This window comes from Pleurodeles waltl, chromosome 2_2 (genome assembly GCF_031143425.1).
Source record: "Pleurodeles waltl isolate 20211129_DDA chromosome 2_2, aPleWal1.hap1.20221129, whole genome shotgun sequence".
Taxonomy (NCBI): domain Eukaryota; kingdom Metazoa; phylum Chordata; class Amphibia; order Caudata; family Salamandridae; genus Pleurodeles; species Pleurodeles waltl.
The window spans coordinates 1,084,768,562-1,084,791,246 of record NC_090439.1 but is presented as its reverse complement, the minus strand read 5'-3'; the positions used below and the strand labels follow the sequence as shown (position 1 = coordinate 1,084,791,246).

At 45.2% G+C, this 22,685-nt stretch overlaps 1 protein-coding gene across 3 annotated transcripts in view; it reads left to right on the top strand.

Moving 5' to 3' along the window:
• TSNARE1 (t-SNARE domain containing 1) overlaps positions 1 to 12,254 on the top strand; it is a 738,845-nt gene extending 726,591 nt beyond the window's left edge. For all 3 annotated transcript variants that reach the window (XM_069220840.1, XM_069220841.1, XM_069220842.1), the window contains 2 exons: positions 10,068 to 10,581; positions 11,367 to 12,254. In XM_069220840.1, coding sequence (XP_069076941.1) covers positions 10,068 to 10,581; positions 11,367 to 11,929 — 1,077 coding nt within the window. In that variant the 3' untranslated portion in view covers positions 11,930 to 12,254. The remainder of the gene's footprint in view (positions 1 to 10,067; positions 10,582 to 11,366) is intronic.
• Positions 12,255 to 22,685: the final 10,431 nt, after the last annotated feature.

The following is a 22,685-nucleotide window of genomic DNA, read 5'->3' as shown; positions in this document are numbered from 1 at the left end:
TTTGGGGCCGGTGCTGGGGATTTGCCCTATCACCTTGTCAGACCGGGTGTCCAAACATCTTGAAGCTTGAGGAAGGAAGTTCTTATCTGCTGTCGGTATGGCACTAAAGTCCGTAAATGCAGATGCCTCCTTACCAGATATGCACATGCCCTGTGGGACATGGCTCAGTTGGTTATGCAGCATGTTCTAGACAACATCAAGGATCATGTTTGAAGGTTGTATGGGATGGATAAGAAGGCTCCCTACTCATTATCAAATCAGGACTGGACGATGCAGACTCTGCGACTCAGGGCATGAGGTGATCTGTTGGCATACCCCATCACACTTGGCTTCATGTGTTGGGCTTTTTTCGACATGCAGGCCACCCTTATGGGCCTCCCTTTTGACGGTGCCCACCTCTTTGGCGATAAAGCTGACTCTGCTTTGGAAAAGGCCTCAAAGGGACTAAGGCACATTTATCACTTTTGAGGCTTTCAGAGGGGCGTACATTTTTCAGCCCTGAAGGAATTCCATTCCTGTTACTTCTTTGTATACAAGATTAAGGAGATGATCAGGTTACACTGAATCTTTACAGTCTCAAACAGTTCTTCTGAATGGTTGTATAACTTTCAGAACAAGTATTTCTCGGCTTTTTCCATAATGCTGACTAACAGTATTGAAGTTTAGTTTTAGATTATGTACCTTGGTAAAGCAGCATACATTTATTCCTATCATGCACCTGCTAATCCTGGAGGCAACCTTCCTAAGTTGTTATAATGCCCATTTGTACAACTGTCTAAAGAATTGTCTGGTCAGCTCATCTCAAGTGTTCACCTTGTCCATTCTGGCCTTGTCTCTTCAGAGCCGCATTGTTTAAAGACTTTCACGAAAATACCTAACTGACCTCTCATTCAGTCCAGCAAGGTCACCCATGGAGAAAAGACCTGATCACTTCCTCTTTCAGACCTTGCTGCTAGTTTTTATTCTCCTTCTCTTTTGTTACTGATGTGTCATCTACCCTTTTTCTTGAATATGAGTGCTTCGGACTTTGTGGAACATAGTTAACTTTATGGTGTCTGTTGTTCTTCTGCAGAGGAATGAGTTCACTAGTCTGTGCCCCCAGGGCATGCATGGTGACAACTTTGGTTATAGCTTTCAGGAACAGATTCTAATTTCAAACCGAGGTTGTAGAACACCCATGGGATGTGAATCGCAGAGAGCTTTGGATATCTCCATAAAGGTAACGTAACTTTTTATAACCTCCCTCTTATTTCAATGGTATTGGTATCCTGCCATGAAGTGGTAGGGTTGCAAAGTGTATTATAAAGGTTTGCTAGACTATGGTTGTGTGCAGGTGATAAGTGTATTCACTATATGTCTGATAGAGACTTCTAGCTTCAGATTCCTTACTTTAGAAGTATCCCCGGGGTCAGACTGGATCAGCAAATATTTCATGAGCAGTACCCCTGTGCGTTGAAGGTGGCATCATTCGGCTTTCGTGGCATTGTGGGCTTCATCCGCGCTGGAAGTGGCGTTGGTTGTGCCTATATAGGCACAACCCAAGCATGCTGCCGTCAGTTCTTTTCTTTCCGCGCCAGCACAGATTTGGACAAGAGCTAACCCTAGTAATTTTTTGACAAACTTTTTCTTTCTTTTGTTGACCACATTCTGAGGATTTTTTCTTACTCCTGATGTGCCAGGGATGACTTCTCACAAGGCCGGCTTCAAGCCCTGCAGCACCTGTCACCGCTCAATGTCGGTGATGGGCATGCACCTTGTATGCCTTTGGTGCCTCGAGTGCGACCACAACCCTAAGGCCTGTGCCAGCTGCCTCGCCATGAACCTGAAGACCTTGAGGAAGCGATCCCTCAAGCTCCTGGCAGTTCGATGTGCGATACCGCAAGGATCCAGATTCTGGTCGAGAGGAAGAGAGCGGTTGCGGAGCCCTAGATTTTTGTCACACTTAATGATTGGGTCACGCGGTTAAGTCCCACTGCCACAAAAGAAAAAAAGTTGTTGAAGAGGACTTCGACTTCTCCTCGCCCATTGGCCAACGAGATGAGCAAGCGCTACTCATCGAGCCCTGGCTCCACAGTAGATCCTGGTCCATCTTTGCACCTCCCTGAGTTTGAGCCGGAGCAATCCCCACCCAGTTAAGAGTTTTATGAGGCCACAAACCTCCTATTTGAGCAGCTTTTTCCCCCTGTGCACCATAGGTCCCAAGAGTTCAGAAATGGCCCCTTCTGGTTCCACGCAGCAGCTCCAGTCTCTGTGCCAGTTGGGCCCCTAGGACCTCTCCTCAGATCTGGACCTATGCCAGTCATGCGATGTTGACCTTTCCCAGCCCGATTGGCAATGCTCCTGGTGCCGTCCCTATTCGGATCTCTGACTCCAATACATATCTGGAAGGGCGCTTATCGATGCCAGTCCTGGCACGGACTGGAGAAATGCCTTTCAGGTCGGAGCCTGAGCCATATTCCTAAGTGGTAGGACTTGGGGAGGAATAGCAGAGGTCACTGGGCCTTGAAGAATACGAGCCTTATTGAGACCATGGACTGGTGTGAGGATCTGGGTGGGGCCAGTGGACCTGGGCGCAGGCTTTCTCCCCCCTCCACGGATATGGAGGAGGGAGCATCATTCACAGTGGTGGTGAGGATGGGAGCTGAGTTCCACCACCTTCAGTTGACCTCCATGGCAGTCAAGACTGATGTTTTGACAGAGGTGCTGCAACCAGTTGTCTCTCCTTCAGAACCACTATTCCTGCCATCACAGACGTCCTGCTTGGTACTTAGGCCAAGCGCACCACAGGGGCTCCTGTGAACAGGACAGTTGCCCGGCACCACTGACCCGCTTCGGGGACCCAAACTTTGTCACCCAGCAGCCTACCATAGATTACCTGGTGGTCTAAGCCTCAACTTCCCATGCCAGTCCTGATGCATTCCCCACTGCTCCCCCACACACGGAACCCAAGAGGCTAGACACCTTAGGAAAGAAGATGTTTTCTTCCCCTAGCCTGGCACTGAGAGCTGTGAACACACACAGCATTCCTTTTGGGCTACAATTGTGCAGGTGCTGCCATTGGTCCAGGAGGAGGCCCGGGCTGTACTCTTCCAAGCCTTTGCAGATGAGAGAGACACAGCTAAATTCACGATTCATGGTTGACTGGATACCACCAACTCATTGGGTAAAGCTGTTCCATCAACGGTGGCCTTACAGTGCCACGCCTGGTGGAGGACAACTGTTTTTTCTGGGGATGTCCAAGCATCACTCAATGATATGCCCTTTGATTGCTCCTGTCTCTTCAGAGACAAGGCCGATTCAGCGTTGGAGTGCTTTAAGAACAGCAGGGCTATGGCTCGGCCCTTGGGCATTTACATGACTCCTCATCATCCACAGTCTGCCTTTTTCTCCTTTTGTGGCCGTGGAAGGGGCATCCAGCCTCGCCTCTACCCTCCCAGCCACCATGCCGTGCATGCTCCACAGCCTCTGCGTGGCTGAGGACACAGCACCAACAGAACTCTTGGGTTGGGAAGCCAGTGGTCAAACCAGTCCACCATCCCCGACAGCCACATCCTCCAAACCCTCCTAATCTGCCCTCTTATCTTGGGTACCCAGTTGGTGACAGGATTCAAAATAACTAACCTACTGGTGGTCCATAACATTGGAGCCAAAGAGAGGATGCTGAACCTCCTGCATTCAATGGGGTTCAGATGTTCCCTTTCATCTGAGTTGTTCTGGACACAGTGCAGTTCCGAGCTTATCCTCCTTGCAGCGACTCCAGGATATTCAGGTTAGGATACTGATGTTTTAACCTCTATCCTGGATTTTGTAGAGACTGACTCTGAGGCTGCTGCGGTTCATGGTCTCCTGCATCCTGCTGGTGACACGTGCCTGATGGCATGTGCGGGCTCTGCAGTGGAATCTGAAGTTTCAATGGGCCAGCATCACAGATATCTCTCCAACCTGGTCCAGATCTCGGAGGGCACTGCAGATGACCTACAGTGGTGGGAATACAACTGGCCATTGGATCAGAGGCAGTCCCCTCTTCCTTTCACAACCACATCTGACAGTAGTGACAGATGTGTCACTCCTGGGATGAGGTGGCCATCTGGGAGAGGTAGAGATCAGGACTGCCGGGTCTCCGGCATTATTCCGGACTCCACATCAACCTGCTGGAGTTCTGAGTGATTCAACTGGCATTGAAAGCATTTCTAACCTCCATCAAGGGATGGCTAGTGCAGGTGTTCACGGACAACACCACCGCCATGTGGCACTGCAACAAGGAAGGTAGGGTGGGGTCATGGACCCCTTGTCAAGAAGCTCTACATCTCTGGACATCGATGGAACAGAAGGGCATGTCCCTGATGATTCAATATATGCAGGGCTCTCTGAACGCCAGAACGACTGAACTAAGTTGAAGATGCCTAGCGGATCACAAATGGCATCTCTACCCAAAGGTGGCGCAAGGTTTCTTTCAGCAGTGGGGAGAGCCATGGCTAGATCTGTTCGCCTCTGCCGAGAATGCGCAATATCACCAATTTTGCGCGCTGGAGTTTCCAAGGCAAATTTAGCTCAGAGTCAGATTTTGTCTTGAGTGGAGCTCAGGCCTCATGTGTGCCTTTCCACCCATTCCACTATTACACAGAGTTCTCAAGAAGATCAGGGCCAACTGGGCTCAAGTCATCCTTGTGGCTCCAGACTGCGCATGGAGAGTATGGTAACTCAAGCTACTGAATATGACCATCGATCCTCTAATCAGACTTTCCCTTTCAAGAGGATCTTCTGTCACAGCAGCAGGGGATGGTTCTTCACCCGATCCTGTCCACTCTCTGCCTCTTGCTTGGAGATTGAGCAGCAGCAGTTGATAGCTTTTGACCTTCCTCCAGAAGTCTGTAATGTGATCTTAGCAGCCATGCGTCCCCTGTATCTAGAGGGTATACGCGTGCCGTTGGAAGAAATTAGTGGCATGGTGTGCAGAGAAATCTGTTGATCCACTTTCTGAGGTCTTACTTTTCATTCTTTCCCATGCCAACTAAGGCTCTCCTTTGGGCACTCTTAAGGGTTATTTATCTGCCATTTCTTCCTTTTTACAGCTGCCTGATAAACCACCTTTGTTCAAGTCCCCTGTTGTACATAGGTTCCTTAAAGGTCTTGCTCATCTCTTTTCTCCTCCAATCATTATGCCCCAGTGGGACCGTTATTTGGTTGCAACATTTTTGATGTTTGCTACTTTCGAGCCTCTCCACAATTGTACTCTCAGGCTTCTAATTCTTTGTGGCAATTGCATCTGCCTGCTGAGTGAGTGAGCTTCAGGCCTTGTCATCTTAGCCGCCTTACCTCTCTATATATTCTGACAAACAGGTGCTTCGCACAAGCGCCTTTTTTTGTTTTTTACCACAAGAAGTTACACCTTTTCATGTAGGCCAATCTATCTCTTTACCTACTTTTTTACACCCAGCTCCCCCCTCTCCACACACACACACAAACATTCTTCTAAGGAAGAGGAGAAACTCCACCATCTGGACCCAAAAAGAGCATTGGCGTTCTACCTTGACTGTACCCGTGAGTTCCGGGTGGATGGCCAAATCTTTATGGGGTATGTGGGTGCGAACAAAGGTCAGGCAGTGCAGAACAATCTCTCATTGGGTTGTTCTCTGCATTAAGATCTGCTACACCCTGGCCAAGAAGCAACCTTCTGAAAGTTTGAGAGCTCATTCCACCAGAGCTAAGGTTGCGACCACTGAGTTAGCATGCTGAGTTCCGATCCTGGACATCTGCCAGGCAGAAACGTGGACATTTCCGCACACGTTTACCAAACATTATTGCCTGAACAGTCAGGACCGTAGGGATGGGCACTTTTCCCGTTCGGTCCTGCAGGATTTTCTCATTTGAAATTGGTTTGCAGACCCACTACAGGGGATGGTATTGCTTGGTTATGTATTCAAAGGTAAGGAATCTGCAGCTAAAAGTCTCTTTCGGATGAACAAATTACTTACCTTCGGTAATGCCTTGTCTGGTAGAGACTATAGTTATCTGCAGGATCCTTACCGACCCACCCATCGTCCCAACTCTGCAAACAGATTTCTAGGGATAGGAATGACCCCTTTCAGGGCCCTAGTTTTGACACACTGGGTGGTCAGTGTTCTTCATGGCTCCACGCTTCTGGTGTGTAAAGTCGTGAAAAGGAAGTGAAATTGGCACGCCTGGGTGGCGCCTATATAGGTACCCCAACGTCACTGCTGACGCAAACTACACCGACGACGGAGGCGGAGCTGGACAATGCCGCCTACCAGTGCTCTGGGGTACTGCTCACAAAAAATCTTATGGATCCAATCTGACACCTGGGAGAATTCAATGGAAAGGAGACTGCAGCTAGGTATAGTCTCTACCAGATAAGGCGTTGCCAAAGGTAAGTAACTTGTTCGTCAGTGTTTATGTCTCTCCTGTAGAGAATAGAGTTAAACTTTTGAAATGGCATTTTACATTAGGGTCAAGGTTTTAAAATTCTGGCATTTTGAGAACCAGAACTCTAGTTCCTATTCACAATAAGGACATATTTTCTGCACCTTCTCATTAGGTATTGTGAAGATATTATCTTCGCAATCGTGACCAGCAGTCCTTATACTAAAAAAAACAAGTCACTCCTTCCTGTTGATAAGATCACCGCAGAACAGATGGGGCATCAAAATGTGAGGTAAACATTGTACAATACTCTGCTCCCATATACCCAACAAAAGCATGGGAAACTTGAAGCAAAAAAGTTTACCAATCCAGTGGCCTGCCTAAAAATAATAGAATTAAGGGTCTTGGGAATATTTATTCTACTACAAGAAGGGGTAGTACATGAGCCGAAGGAGCTGAAGACAAAATACGTAATTGACAGTTCTTCTTGGCCAGCTATACTAGGGTTTTTAATGCACATATCAAACCTGGCCATTTACTTTCTTTCTCCAGCAGGCAAGTCCTGTAATAAGTTCGAGTTTTGCTTTGAAGGACAGAAATGTGTGATCCCTTTAAAGATGATATGAAGATGAGCTTTGTAAGGTATTAAGTCTGTTCCAAGCCTTTGAACACAACCTAAAATCCTTTGTTCTCTCCAGATACCTTTCAAGAGCCAGCATCATTTAGACCACTTAACCGCCAGCTTTCCCTTTTGCACTAAGTCTTCTCTAAGGACAGGTAGAAGCCTTAGGCTCTAAATATTTGTTCACAGAAGAGACTGAATTTCAAGTTCCTTTTTCTCCTATTAGTATGATTTCCTTACTCTTGACTACATATCATTCTTCGAAGTGCTGGGGGAAGAGACTTGGCTTTTGACTTTGAGACGATCATACAATACTCCTGAGTTCTTTAAGTTAAGTTTTTCAGTCTACTTTAAAAGGTATTGAAGATGCTAATGAGTATTTCCAAAGCACATTGCAGAATCAGAGGTTAATGTTTGTCAGTGTCAGAGAACAGCTACTCTTCCCATAGAGGCTCAGGACTATCTTGGATGTCTAGGTCCACAACCAATTCTTGGTTGTTCAAAATGGACCTCATAAATCCTATCCTGCGAGATTTACAGGAAAGAAAATGATTTTGCACTTTACAATTGCAGGCTAAATTTTTCAGTGTCCTAATAAGACACTGTCTCTGTCCATTGCGGAAATGTATGGGCAAGAACAGCCACTTTGACGTCCCTGCCTGTCGAAATCAAAAAAACAAAGTCTTCATTAAACTTGTATTGGTAGAAGAGTGCAGAAGGCAGTAGTAAGGCCATGAGCATCAGAGATCCTTGAGTAGGTATCGCAAGTGAAGGGCTTATCAAACTGCTGCACATCCTCGTCAAGTCTCTGCTATATTGTAGAGCTTCCAAATCGTCTCAATTTCATCTAGAAGTGTACATGTCGTTTGGGTTCTTGAAAAAAGATGGTCGTTTATCTTTCTGGTTGAATATGTTGTGTTCTATAGAAAGCAATTGTCTTCTTATCTTTCTCTTGAATATAAAAAAAAATCTTTCTAGTCTTTGAAGCCTTTTCTTCATTAGTAACTGAGAAAGTTGTGATGATGATAAAATAATTAGGCCAACACTCTTCTACACTAAAGGCAGGAGGAAACCAGGGCGACAACAAGCTGACAAAGTCTTGGAAGTTGGCCATAGATAATATTTCCCCATGTATCAAATTTTGAGACTGTGAGAATATCCAAGGAGATTTCCTTGGTTGCCTCTGGCACCCATGCCACAAATGGGAAAGACATTGAGCAATAATAGCCTAAATATTGTTTCATTTAATTTTCGGTTCGCCACAGCTTAATGCAAAAAAAGCCACAAAATTGCTTATCTGGGCATGAGATGATCTTTCTCATGAAGTACGTCTCTCTCTAATACTGTTTGAGAAAGTTGCTTGAAATTATTAAGAATTTCAGGACTAGTTCTTATGCTTTGTTAATTTAAATTTCCCTAAACTGGCCTTTGCAGTTCTGATGTTCAAATGTACGATTTTCTGTTGCAATAGTTATTTATTTGCTCCCTTTAAAAAAGCACATGAGTCTCTTAGAAAAAGGACAGGTTCTTAATTGTTTGCCCCATCTAAACTTAACTGTGTTCCTTTGGCTGCTGGTTGTGGGTCCCTTACCATTTCACATCACAATTCGCGTTATTAGAACCTAGCTTCCAGTCTACATTTTTGCAGTACAAGTGCTGTTCTGTTAATACAGATATAAACTTGTAATGAAATGCACTTTTTGTGCTGGGTTCTTGAATAGATTATCTAACTCTAACTAAAATACAGCCATAACATACTCATGAGCTATTGCCAATTATATACTCCCCTCAAATTGATCTTTACTTTTGTCTGATAAAACCATTAAGTTAATCATCTTGGGTCTATACCGCATCGGTTCCCATCAGTGATGGATCATTCCTTAGCTGATACTGGAAACCTGATGCTTGTGAGATTAATGCCTAACCCGCTGAAATGAGGGCAGGTTTTGTGCCTTAAAATAATTTCTTACCTCCAACAATGAGCATACCTGAATGCCATTTAGAACCACACTCTTTTCATCTTGGTAAGATGAAGCACACACGTTTTTTTCACAGCACTATGCTTTAAGGAAAATGTTTTTCCTTTTTCCTCCTAGGAGCAATGTACTTCATAGGTTGTGTATGAAGAGTATCTAGATTTTACCTAGAAGAAATACCTTGTTTTAGATCCACAGCACGTTGTATTGGCACTTTTGAAGGCACTCAAGTGGGTAAAATAATTGCCAAATCCCCTGTCTCACAACGAGCAATCATTTTAAAGTAGACAATCCAAAAGGGACTATGAGCTTGAAAACAAGGAGTGCAAAATCTGTGCAATTTGTAGGGTAGGTCCAAGGCTTTCAGAGTATTCTCCTTTGGATACTTTATCCAGATTGTGCTCTTTTCAGACAGAAACAACTATGCACCTCTTTTCTTTATGTCTATGTATGGGAAATTCTCAGCAGGATGAAATAGGAGCGAGGCAAGTAAGACTAAGAGACACCTGCTTGTGTGGTGACTATGCCATGTATACAGCTGAGGCCACTAACTAGTGCCAGCACCCACTCTTCAAACAGCATGTTCTGTACTGCACTTAGCTGTCATCAGAAACTGATGTGATGTGCTGTTGCACTGGGGAGATAGTGTTTTGAGGCCCCACACAAGTTTGTTTAATAGTGGTATATCAAGAAATGTCCTGTCCCGTAACTAGGTAACATGACATACACAGGCTCTGAGAGAGCACTGGAATTGGAATATTTACTTGAGATACCACAAAGTTAAGCATGGCTGTTCACACATATTCAAATGAGAGTAATCCATAATTATAACCTATGAAATGGAAAGTTATGTTCAGTAGGAAGTTCAGATACCCATTTCCAAAGTAAACATTTGGCATGTGAAAGCCAATTAGCTGGAGTATGCTAGGGGATCGGCTATCATTTTGTGCCCTTAGACAATGCAATATTTAAATGTTTTAATCTGTGTGCATATATTTGATTAAATGCATTACATTGCTGTGTAATATGTTTTCTTGAACACTTTCACTGTCATCAAAATATGGCATCAAATTGCGCTTCCTATTTAGTTTCATCGAAGAAGCATCTACAGGATGTCCTGCACCCCAAGAAAGAGAAAGGAGAAGTTTTCTGCAGCAGAGCTTCAGATTTTGGTGGCGGAGGTAACCAAGAGCCATGGCAAACTGTACGGGAGTGAGAGAGTCAACTTGAGTCAACCAGAGAGAGAAAGAATATGGGCCGCCATTGCAAGAAAGATCAACACTGTAGCAAGGTCTCCAAGAACCACCCGAGATCTGCGGAGGCGGTGGGATGATATGAAGAGACGGACTAAGGAGAAGCTAGACGTGATGAGCCGTTCAGTGGTTACTCCTGAAGATCAGGCATCTACACGAATGTCACGTAAATCCCTCGTCAGGCGAAGCCGTGGTAACAAGAATATTTGGGCCAGAATTGGTTATGAGGATGAGCAGGAGGAGAATGATCCACAGGAGTCAGCTGAACCCCAAGAGCAAAAACAGCAAAAGGAGGAGGAAAATGATGTGGAGGTTGATGCACCACACATAGCCCTGGAGCTCCAGTCAGGTAAACAGTCCTGCAGGAAAGTTTATTTTAAGCAACATGTAAAGCTGTAAATTGGTGCAGGGTATGCAAGCTACTCTTCAGTCCTGCTATCAACATGTAAAGATGTAGGTTAGCGCAGGGTTTGCAAGCTGCTCTTTAGTCCTGATATCAACATGTAAAGATGTAGTTTAGCGCAAGGTTTGCAAGTTGCTCTTTAGTCCTGATACCAACATATAAAGATGTAGATTAGTGCAGTGTTTGCAAGCTGCTCTTTAGTCCTGATACCAGCATGTAAAGATGTACATTGGTGCAGGGCTTGCAAGCTGTCTTTAGTCCTGATACCAGCATGTAAAGATGTACATTGGTGCAGGGCTTGCAAGCTGTCTTTAGTCCTGATACCAGCATGTAAAGATGTACATTGGTGCAGGGCTTGCAAGCTGTCTTTAGTCCTGATATCACACCATTTGCACAAATTATTGTAGCATTGAGTCTGACTTGAGATGTAAATGTAGTCTGAAATGCTTCTTTATAGGCAATCTTGTTATTGCCATTGTCAGAGGACGAGGGTTCTTTATATAAAAATGTTGTTAAAAGTCCAGAAATGTGCACTGGAAAACACGTCAAGCCTAGGCAGTAGACCATTAAAGTATTGCAAGAAGATAAAGTGGCATTAAGAATTAATATTTTTGTAACGTATCCACTCTTTTGCTAGTCCCTTTGCTTTTGAAGTATGCTAGTGAAAAGAGGTAATGTTAATTATTGGTCAAGTGTGAAGAATTTATGATCTAATCTTTTGATCCTTGCAGATGATGAGGAAGAGGCCCCTAGTTGCACATGGGTGCCACTACGGACTGTAGAAATGCCTCAAGAGGCAGAACCCAACATATTCAACCAGCATCAGGTGCTCCAGACCTCTGCTTCATCACCTTCGCCCGCGTCCTCGCCACAGATGCAGACTCGGGCGCCTTACCGCAGGCGTGTCTGCCAAACAAACCAGCACCCCAAGAGAACATATGAGGTTTCAGAATTCGAAAATCAGCTAATGGAGGTGCAGATGCAACAGAACGGGCTCTTGTCCACATGGTATCAGCAGCAGAGCTCCCTCATGATGCAGCAGAATCTCATCTTGGAGAATTTAGTCCAACAGAACAAAAGGTTGGCGGACAGTGTCGAATCACTTAACAGAACTCTGGAAAAGCTAGTGGACAACCGCCAGCCACACAAGGAAATTCTGACCTTTGTACAGGATCGTAACACAGGGACATTGCCTCGCCAGCCCAACCGTATATCTGGCAATGAGTCTGTAGGCCTCTCTGGGGCTGAAGTTTTCTCTGGGATGATTTTGAAAGTCGAGGAGGAGGAATTGTAAACCATGCTTAGTTTCCACAAAAAGCAAGCATCGACTGGACAATTATGTAGAACAAAGACTTCTTTAAGATGCGCTAACACATCTCTTAGTGTACATCTCAGTTTCAATGTTAGCTTTTTTTTATAGTGGTTAAATACTGCCTCTTATCATATATACTGTAAATATGTATAGCCTGCTATCCCGGAATGAGGAAGGGGATTGCTTTTTATAATTGGTACTGCCCATTGAGGAGGAGCTATTTTGTATGTTTTTACTTGTAAAAATATTTTTCATACATAAATTCAAAATGAAAAAAAAACACTGAATAAATCTCTATTCATATTTATCTTTGAGTTTAAGGTTATTCAGGTTTTTCGTTGTATTGAAAGACTTTTTTATGTGCACTTTGTGTATTTGACTGTACATACTTAAATTTGTAGGAGTAAGAACACACCTCAGACTACCCCCATCTACCTGCATAAGTTGGTGTCAAATTTGTACTTGCTTACAAACATTTCCACTTGAAGATCACAGCCATTTCGTTTAGTTCAGTCAAGTTAGTTAAACAGATAGACATGAACTTCACTCTTTGAGCAATAAGATCCAAAGAGGATATGTAAAAATGAGTCATTTGAGAAATCAGGTGCTTACTAATATCAATAGCTATATGTATATATTTTTTATACATGCAACATTTTATAAAAATACCACCATCCAGTCCCGATTTCTAGTTAGGGAAAACTCCAATACCCATGTTTAGAAACTATCGCATGCACTTCTCAGGCCTTTCTCATTAGTCTTCCTAAAGTAATTTTGGAATCGATGCTTCTAGCTCAACCTTAACTTCTACCGAAATGAAAGGTCATCTTGTAAGGTACTTTAGTTACAGGTTACAATTTCTTGAATTTGTCAGTTGGATCTTAGGCAAAAATAATAGTTCCTAAATTGGAGAATAGGGATGTTGCTGCCTCTTGGTAGAGGTTTGTCTTCCAACGGCCTGAATGATGTAACATGGCCGTGATTCTGCTATTTTCATCTAAATCCAAAACTTAACTATGGATTTGGTATCTTTTATATGCAAGTCAGAAGTGTAAGTCTTGTCAGTCAGTGCTTAAAGAATATGCCAGATCATGTGAGCGATTAAGTGTCAAGAAAATGCTGCAGGAGGGTTATGCGCAGATGATGGCACCACATAATCAAATACAGGTTTGAGGTTTAGTTTGTTTATTTGGAATACACAGTGTATGAGACTTTCTTCAGTAATAGCAATCACAGGTTGAAATGACAGTTTAAGAAAATCACTGTCAAATTTACTGCAGGTAATGCGTCTTAAAAATCATAAACATTAATATTCAATGAGAAAACAAAAAAAATCTAAAAATTAAAAAATTATTCCCACACTGTCTCTTACACTTCTGAAATCATGTTTGCCCATATGCTGTGCAATTGGCTTGCAGGACCTTTTCTTAAGCAAGTTATTTAAAAGTCTCAGACCTTATTCACACAAGGTATTTTGCTGCTGTAGATCATTGAAATTCTTTGGTGTTGTCTCCATGCTTTGACATGTGTGCTTGCAGTTCCATATTACACGATTAAATTTGTACTCTTTCCTACATATGCTTCTGTGAAAATACCCCTCCCGTGATGTTACTTTTACTTGGGTTTGAACCATGCCACATTTTTGCATTTGGCTCAAAATTGTCATTGTTTCATCAACTGTTTTTGTAAGTTTGCTTTGATTTTTAAACAACTATTTCTACAATTGAAAGCATCCTCATAGCTTGTGTTGCCTTCGGAGGCAGGTAAAAGAAACTACAGACATTCCGCTCAGGCAGTTTTTCTGCCCTAATCTTAGCTCAAGTCCTGCTCTAAAATTAGACTTTGCTCATATTTTTCAGATGTTGTTGGATTTGTTGTAGATCAATTCGAGATGGCTGGCATCAGTCATGTGTATAAGAAAACTGATTTGAGTTTTCAAAATCTGAACTCCTTGTATACAGTTTTGAATCATGAAAGGCTTTCTTGTACAGCTCCCACACATCTCAGACCTTCTGTTCTAATAAGACTGCTTAACCCTCCAGTTCCAGTGTGTATTTCTTCATATCCAACATTTATTTAAATCATTGCTGCGCTTTATTGGTCCAAGAGGTTGTGATCCATGCTACATTTTCTGGATATCCACAAAAGATATTTTAACAAGGAAGTAATGTAAATGACAATCCAGTATACTGTTGTTCTAAAATTCGTAGCACTGAAGTGATGGATGGAATTGCCCGACCGTTGGTTTTATCTTGTCTGCGCCATTACAAACATCAGAATTGTGCAATGCAGCCTAAATAATAGGTCACATCATCTCAGAGCAGAAAACAAGAAGTCTCAAGCATTTATAAACCTTGTTGGGAACCATCCATGAGGTACAGAATCACTCCTTGTGGCACAGAAAGTTAGTGACCAACGTATGGGGAATACCCACCCTAGTGGGGATATCTGTAATTGAATGGCCCTACATGGACTGATGTCTAACAGCTCTAGTACAGATTAGGTGCCTTAACTCTGGATATCTGATAGAGACTTCTAGTTGCAGATTCCTTACCTTAGAATTTTTCCCCCTGGCGTCAGACTGAATCCAGAGATTTTTTCGGCGAGTAATACCCTTGTGCATTGATAGGTGGAGTCGGTCGAATCCGCGGTCGTCGTTGGCGTCGTAGTTGCTGTGATGATGTCGCGAGTAGTACATAGATGCCTCCTCAGTGCAGTGACGTCAGTTCTTTCCACACCACGTGCTGATCCAGAGAGAGCTACGCTGGTCCTTTTTCAACAGACTATGAATCTTTTGTTGAGTTTTTGGTGTGTTTTTTTGTGCATCAAGGGATATCCCCAAGACCGGTTTCAAACCGTGCCAGGACTGTCACTGCATGATGTGGATGTTTGTGGTGCCTGGAGCTTGACCACAACCCGAAGTCCTGCTCCGAGTGCCGGGCCATGCACCTGAAGGCCTTGAGGGAGCGGTCCCTCAAGCTTATGGCAGCCTGGCACTCGACTCTGCGTAGGTCCTAGTCTCATTCGAGGGGAAGGTCTCAGGACTGGTCGTGGAGCCACAACCGTTCTTCTTTCAAGTGTTCAGGTCAAGGTAAGAAGAAGTCGAAGACATCCTGTCTCCCTTCGACTTCACCCCATCGCTCTGCTCCGTCTTCAGATCCTGCTTCTGGGCCCACTCCGCGCTTCCTCGATTTTTGGGGAGCCAAAGCAACCCCTGCCCAATTAAAGGAGTTTTATGAGGCCATGCACCTCATTTTTTGGGCAGACCGACCCTGATACGGTGCCTTCGGGCCCAAGGAGCTCGGTCGGGGGGACTTCAGGTTCCGTGTCGGCAGCTCTGGCTACGGCCACCGATGTCCCCTCCGGATTCGCTTTCAGATCCGCACCAGCGCTGGTCATACCATAGAGACCTTCCCCGGCGCCGGTTCGATTGTCAGTGCTTCTGACGTCGGTGGTGCCCACCATCGACATCGACCCGATCCTCATCCCTGATGACTCTGAATCGGACCTGCATCGGCTGACGCTGCCTCCTTCGATGGGGACGATTCACACCAGGTTGGATTCTGACCCTTTTTTTAATTCGGCGAAGGATTGGAGGGGTCCTTGGACCCTTATGAATCCCAGGATGACCCTAACTTGGACTAGCTCACAGGAGTTGGGCGAGACCAGTGACCTGGATTCCTCTCCAGATGCTGGCATGCTGTCTCCTCCTACTGTGGCTACGGTGGAGGGAGCGACTTATTCCATGGTGGTCAATAGTGCGTCTGAGGTCTTCGGCTTTGAGCTGTCTACTGGTCAGGTCTAATCGCCTAACGGAGTTGTTTCGACTTCGGAGCCTCTTCTACCATTCATTGAAGCCCTCACCGATGTCCTTTTGGGTACTTGGTCCAGACTGAAGACAGAGCTCCTGTGACAGGGCCATTGCACGCCGCCATCGACCCACCCTGAACGACCCTAAAGTCCTGTCCCTACATCCACGTCTGAGAGCCTAGTCATCCAGGCATCCTCATCTTCGGGCGCATTCCCTTACACACCCCCGGATAGGGAATCAAAAAGTCTGGGACAATTTGGAAAGAAGATGTTTTCTTCCTCCAGTCTCACGCTGCGGTCAGTGAACACTGCATACCTTAAGGGCCGCTATACCCACTTTGTGGGATACAGTCACGCAAGGTCTGCCGCAGATACTGGAGGAGGACCGTGCTATCATCTCCCAAGCTGTCACCGATGGGAGAGTTGTGGCAAAGTTCACAATCAGATGTGGACTGGACACAACCGACTCTCTAGGTAGATCGGTTGCGACGACTGTGGCCTTGAGGCTCCATGCCTGGTTGTGTACATCTGGTTTTTCAGGGGATGTCCAACAGACTCTTATGGACATGTCATTTGAGACAAGATGGACTCAGCTTTGGAGAGGTTCAAGAACTCCCGGGCTACGGCTCGGTCCCTCGGACTTTCCACTGCCCCTCACCCCCAACAGTCTGCCTTTCACCCCTTTCATGGCCACGGAAGGGACTCCCTGTCTTGTCCCTGTCCCAGCCACCATGCCACCCATGCTGTTCAGTCGCTGCATCCCACGTGGGACATGGAACCAGAGGTCTGCCCAGCCCACCTCTGCCCCTGCTGCAGCCTCTAAACCCTCCTAGTCCGTCCTCTCAGTTGGCTGCAGGATTCGCCATCACCTGCCCCACTGGGAATCCATCACTGCGGACAGGTGGGTTTTGCAAATCGTTCGAAGGGGCTACTCCCTCCCCTTCGACTCTGCCCCACCAACCATTCCTCCATCAGTCAGCCGTATTCCGGAGGATCATTTGGCACTTCTCCAACAGAAAGTTGGGAGGGTTCCTGCACCAGAAGTAAGTTGTGGTTGTTATTCCTGGTACTTTCTGGTGTCCAAAAAAGACAAGGGCTTACGTCCTTTCCTAGACCTTCGGGACCTCAGTCTCTTCCTCAAGAAGAAGAAATTCAAATGCTCACTCTGGCTAAGGTACTGTCTGCCTCTAGACCCAGGAGACTGGATGGTAGCGTTGGACCTGCAGGACACTTATTTTCATATTCCCATCGTGCCTGCCCCCAGACGTTACCTACGGTTCGTGGTAAGTCGCGAGCACTTTCAATTTACCATGGTCCCCTTCAGCCTTACCAGCGCCCCTCGGGTGTTCACAAACGTGATGGCGGTGGTTGCAGCTCATCTGCACAGGTTGGGGGTTTCAGTCTGCCCCTACCTCGACGACTGACTGTTGAAGGCAGACTCACCCCAGAAAGTAATTTCCCACCTTCAGACAATGGTAAACCTCCTGCACACGCTGGGGTTCACTATAAATGTGCCGAACTTACACCTGACTCCCTCTCACATGCTCCCTTTCATCGGAGCTGTTCTGGACACAGTGCAGTTTCTGGCCTGTCCTCCCGAAAAGCGAGTCCAAGATATTCAGGCTATGATTCCCATCTTTCAGCCTCTGTCTTGGATTTAGGTGAGACTGACTCTGAGGCTACTGGGCCTCATGGCCTCCTACATCATGCTAGTAACACATGCCAGATGGCATATGCAGGCTCTGCAGTGGGACTTGAAGTTCCAGTGGGCGCAGTTTCAGTGAAATCTCTCCAATATGGTTCAGATCTCGGAGGGGACTGTGAAAGACCTGCAGTGGTGGCTTTCAAATCCACATTGGGTCAACGGCAGATCCCTCTCCCTTCCCCATCCAGATCTATCCATAGTGACGGATGGGTCACTCCTGGGATGGGACACCACATGGGAAGAGGCGGAGATCAGAGGCCTCTTGGTCTCTGGCGGAGTCTGGGCTCCATAGCAGTCTTCTGGAGCTCCAGGCGATCAGGAGTGTGTTGAAAGCATTTCTTCCCTCTCTCAAAGGGAAAGTAGTGCAAGTGTTCATGGACAACACTACCGCCATGTGGTACTGCAACAAAGAGAGTGGAGTAGGGTCCTGGACCATTTGTCAGGAGGCACTGTGCCTCTGGACAGGGCTGGCACATCAGGACATTACCCTGGTGGTTCAACATCTGGCAGGCTCTCTGAACGCCAGAACAGACGAACGCAGCCGTCTATGCATAGCCGATCACGAATGGCATCTTCATCCGGAGATGGCACAAGGCCTCTTTCAGCAGTGCCTTGGTTAGATCTGTTAGCCTCCACAGAGAACGCGCAATGTCAGCTGTTTTGCATGTTGGAGTTTCCAAGGCGGCACTCACACGAAGACGCTTTTAGTCTCGAGTGGAACTCCAGCCTCCTTTACGCCTATACCACTTCTGCCCAGAGGTGTCAAAAAGGTCAGGAACAACCGGGCCCAAGTTATCTTAGTTGCTCCAGATTAGGCACGAAGAGTATGGTATCCAGAGCTATTGAGCATGGGCACCGAGCCTCCACTCAGACTGCCTCTTTGGGAGGATCTTCTGTCGCAGCAGCAGGGGAATCCGAACCTGTCCAGTCTCCACCTTCATGCGTGGAGATTGAACGGCGGCAGTTGAAGGCTTTTGACCTTCCTCCCGAAGTCTCTCCACCAAAACGATATACGCCTGTCGTGGGCATAAATTTGTGGGATGGTGTTGCAACAAATCTGTTGGCCCCCTCCCTGCTCCTCTTTCTGAGGTTCTTTTGCTCATTCTTTCTTTAACCCAGCAGGGCTCTGCTTTGGGCACTCTTAAAGGTTATCAGCTATTTCGGCCTTTCTTAGGTTGCCTGATCAGCCTTCACTTTGAAGTCTCCTGTTGTCAGTCGATTCCTTAAGGGTCTCACCCATTTGTTTCCTCCCACTCTATTTATCATGCCTCAGTGGGACCTCAATCTTGTGCTTATTTTATTAATGTGTGCTCCCTTTGAGCCGATGCACAATTGTCCATTACGGCTCCTAACTTTTAAGACTGTTTTTCTGTTGCCATCAATTCTGCTGACAGGGTCAGTGAACTTCAGGCTGTTTCTTATAAGCCCCCATGCTTGTCTGTGCACCCTGACAAAGTGGTGTTATGCAATAAGGCTTCCTTCCTTCCCAAGGTCATTACACCTTTTCATGTAGGCCAGTACATCACCTTGCCTACTTTTTAAGCACCTCCACATCCTTCTCATGAGGAGGAGAGACCCACCGTCTGGACCCAAAAAGAGTGTTGGCGTTCTAGCTCAATCGTACTAAAGATTTCCCAGGCGGTCATTAAACTCTTTGTTGGATATGTGGATGCAAAGAAAGGGAAGGTGGTGCAAAAATGTACCATCTCTCGATGGGTACTTATTTGCATCAAGATGTGCTACGCTTTGGGCAAGAAGCAACCCCCTGAGGGCTTGCGCGCTCATTACACCAGAGCGACTTCTGCTTCCACTGCGTTAGCACGCGGAGTTCCTGTCCTGGATATCTGCCAGGCCGCAGGCAGCTTCATGGGCATCCTTGGACACGTTCACTAAACGTTACTGCCTGGATAGTCAGGTCAGTCATTCCTTTGGTCGTTCGGTCCTGCAGGACTTTCTAGTATGATCTTGGTTCGCAGCCCACCTCCGAGGATGACATTGCCTGGGTATCTATTCTAAGGTAAGGAATCTGCAACTAGAAGTCTCTATCAGATTTACAAGTTACTTACCTTCGGTAACAATATATCTGGTAGAGACATATTCTAGTTGCAAATTCCTTACCGACCCACCCATCCTTCCCGCTTGCAAACTGATTTCTAGGGACAAGGCTTCCCCATTCAGGGCCTTAGCTCTGGTGCACCAGTCTCAGTGTTATTCGCGGCTCTGCGCTTTGGCGTGGAAAGTCGCAAAAAGAAACTAATGTTACTGTGCTGAGGTGGCGTCTAATTACTACTCTGGACGTCATCACAGCGACTATGACGCCAACGACACCCACGGAGTCAACCGGAGCCACCTAGCGATGCGCAAGGGTATTGCTCAAGGAAAAAATCTCTGGATCCAGTCTGATGTCTGGGGAAAAATTCTAAGGTAAGGAATCTGCAACTAGAATGTCTCTACCAGATATATCGTTACATAAGGAAAGTAACTTGTACTTTAAGTAGTGTTTGTGCCTTTTGGATGATCAAGTATGCATTCATTGAACTTGCCTACTCCCCCTTTCAGCTTTATTGTGTATTTGTATGCTTACCCTGACTCCCCCTTTCTTTGTGACAGGTATATTGTCTGCATCTGTGTAAAATGTGTCACTTGATAAAATAATGTGGATAGAGAACCCTGTAAAAGGCGCTCTCCCTAATGACTGGTGTTTATTTATATAGTCACTGAAAAAAACAAAGGTTACCAGGACGTTATAGTAAAGAAATAGAATTAAGAAAACCATAGAAAGTCACTAAAAAACCAAAGGTTACAGGGACGTTATAGTTAGGCTCACATGTTAAACATACAAAACCATAGAAATTCACCTGTCATAGTTAGTTATCTCAAGTAACTATAACTCACGCCCTCACCATGTACTGCTAAATAACCCACAAATTACGGTACTTTGGCATCTTTGATAACATCACTGATAAGATCAATGTAATATATGCATAAACATTTTGATGAAAAAACTGCATGGGGGGCATGAGTTACGGTTACTTGAGATAACTCTAATTATAGCAGGTGAATTTCTGTGGTTTTGTACGTTTAAAATGTGAGCGTTTCCCTGCACGAGCTTGTCATTATTCGCGAAGTCGATATCTAAATTTATGTTCCCCTTTAATATCTCCAAATCTACTGAACTTACTTACACCAAAGAAGTGAAAGCATAATCTGCGTCACCCCACAACTTTCCACGTGCAACAAGAATCACTGGGGCACTTTTTTGGGAAACTTTTGTGAAGATTCGTCAAACGGTGCCAAAGATATAGACAAGTCACTAACTATAATTACCTAGTGGCGACCACCATTAGGTAATCATAGGTAGGACCTAATTTCCATTGAAAAAGTGTTTTTGGACTTGTCTATGTATTTGGCGCTCGTTGAGGAATCTTCACAAAATTTTCCCCAAAAATTTGGTGCTCACTTCAGCTGCTGTCTGGAACGTTTTGGGTAATCGGTCACGCGAGGGCTAAGCAAAAGGGGTGGGGGCCCAAAATGCATTTTCCCTATATTTATTTTCATAGGGATTTTGAACACGACTACAGCCCAAACTGCTCGACTGATTTACACTGAATGTCGCAGAAAGCTACCTTTTGGTCCAGAACGCACCCTTTTAAGGTCGAGGGTGCAAGCGCTCTGACTTGTTATAATCTCTCTGTAGGCTTTTATCCATGCCCACCGCACACCCATCACTATCACTCGTTCATGGGCTTGCCTTTCAAAAATCCTTTGTTATCATTGGTAAATGCTTTACATTTGTCCCTCCTTGGGACAGTTTTGTGACCGCCTTGGCCATCGACCGTTACATGGATAATTGCAGGTTTGCCAATACGTTGACTGCAAGCAAACTTTTTTCCTTTTGTGTCTCTCTGCGCTTATGGTGGCTGCGTCGCTTTGAATCGGACCGCTTAACTGTTTTACTTTTCATTTTCAATTTATGTGGCAAGAAAAGTCCAGTTAGGAATTTACAACGCTAATAGCTCTAACTCAAGCAAACACCAGATCCATAGCATTTGAAATGCTTGTTGCGATTTGATGTAAATCCGATAAGTAGTTTTTTAGTTATTAAATGAAAACCAAATTTGTGTATATACGGACATGGATCCTCTTCAGATCCTTTGTGTATTTGAAGGAAAAGCAAGGCCCTGATTGGCTGGCCGCAGCCTGACAAAAAGGGCCCCCCCAAATTTTGGTTCTCGCATTGCCTGGGGGATGGGAGAAACAGGCCATAAACCATATAAGGGGTCAAGATACATGTATCCTGATCCCATATGACACATGGGACCCCTTAGGGACCCGTCATGGGCAAAAAATTGCCCTTTTTTCGGCTGATCCGTGGATCCTCTTTGAATCCTCTGCGGATCCTCTTTGAATCCAGGGAAAAAGCAAGGCCCTGATTGGCTGGCCACAACCTGACAGAAATATTAACACGTGCTTTACAAAAACTATAGAAATTCACTGAAAAAAACCAAAGGTTACTGGGACGTTGTAGTTAGGTTGACATTTTACCCATACAAAACCACAGAAATTCAGCAGTTATAGTTGTACTTATAGTTATACTTATCTGAAGAAACTTTAACTCGTACCGGAAAGTAACTTTGGGTAGGACGTTATAGTTTCTTCCTTAAGTATACCTATAACGTGTTACAAGTGTGCACTGATATCAGCTTCTTTATTTGTTTGCTTTTTTCTTTTTTTGCAGATCTGAAGCTCACTCCCTCTTTTTTCTCATCGGTTGATGAGGTCTTCTCTACAGTTTGTCAAAAACCAGTGTGAAACAGAATGTGCCCACTGCAAAAGCTAAATGCTTTAAGCCTTGTCAGATCTGTAGCAAGTAAATGCCTATGCTTCTGGTGTTTGTGTTCAGGAAACGACTCAAAATCTTGTGACAGTGTGCCCTCCTGAATCCAGAGGAGTTCTAGGAGCATGAGGCGAAGCTGAAGGTCACTGAATACTGTAGGAAATTGTGAATCCCATTCCTACTTGAAGTGGAGGGCACAGCTGCCTTTCTCTGGGCTTTTCCTACAACACATTCTCATCATGGTCTAAGTCTTCCTATGGAGCAAAGTCAAGGAGGCTAAGCGGGATTCATTCCAACACTCTGCTAGAGAAGTTAAGAGTACGTCAGTGTGTTTCTCGGTCTCATTCCTTATCCCCTGCAGTGGAGCCCATTCCACAGCTGATCCT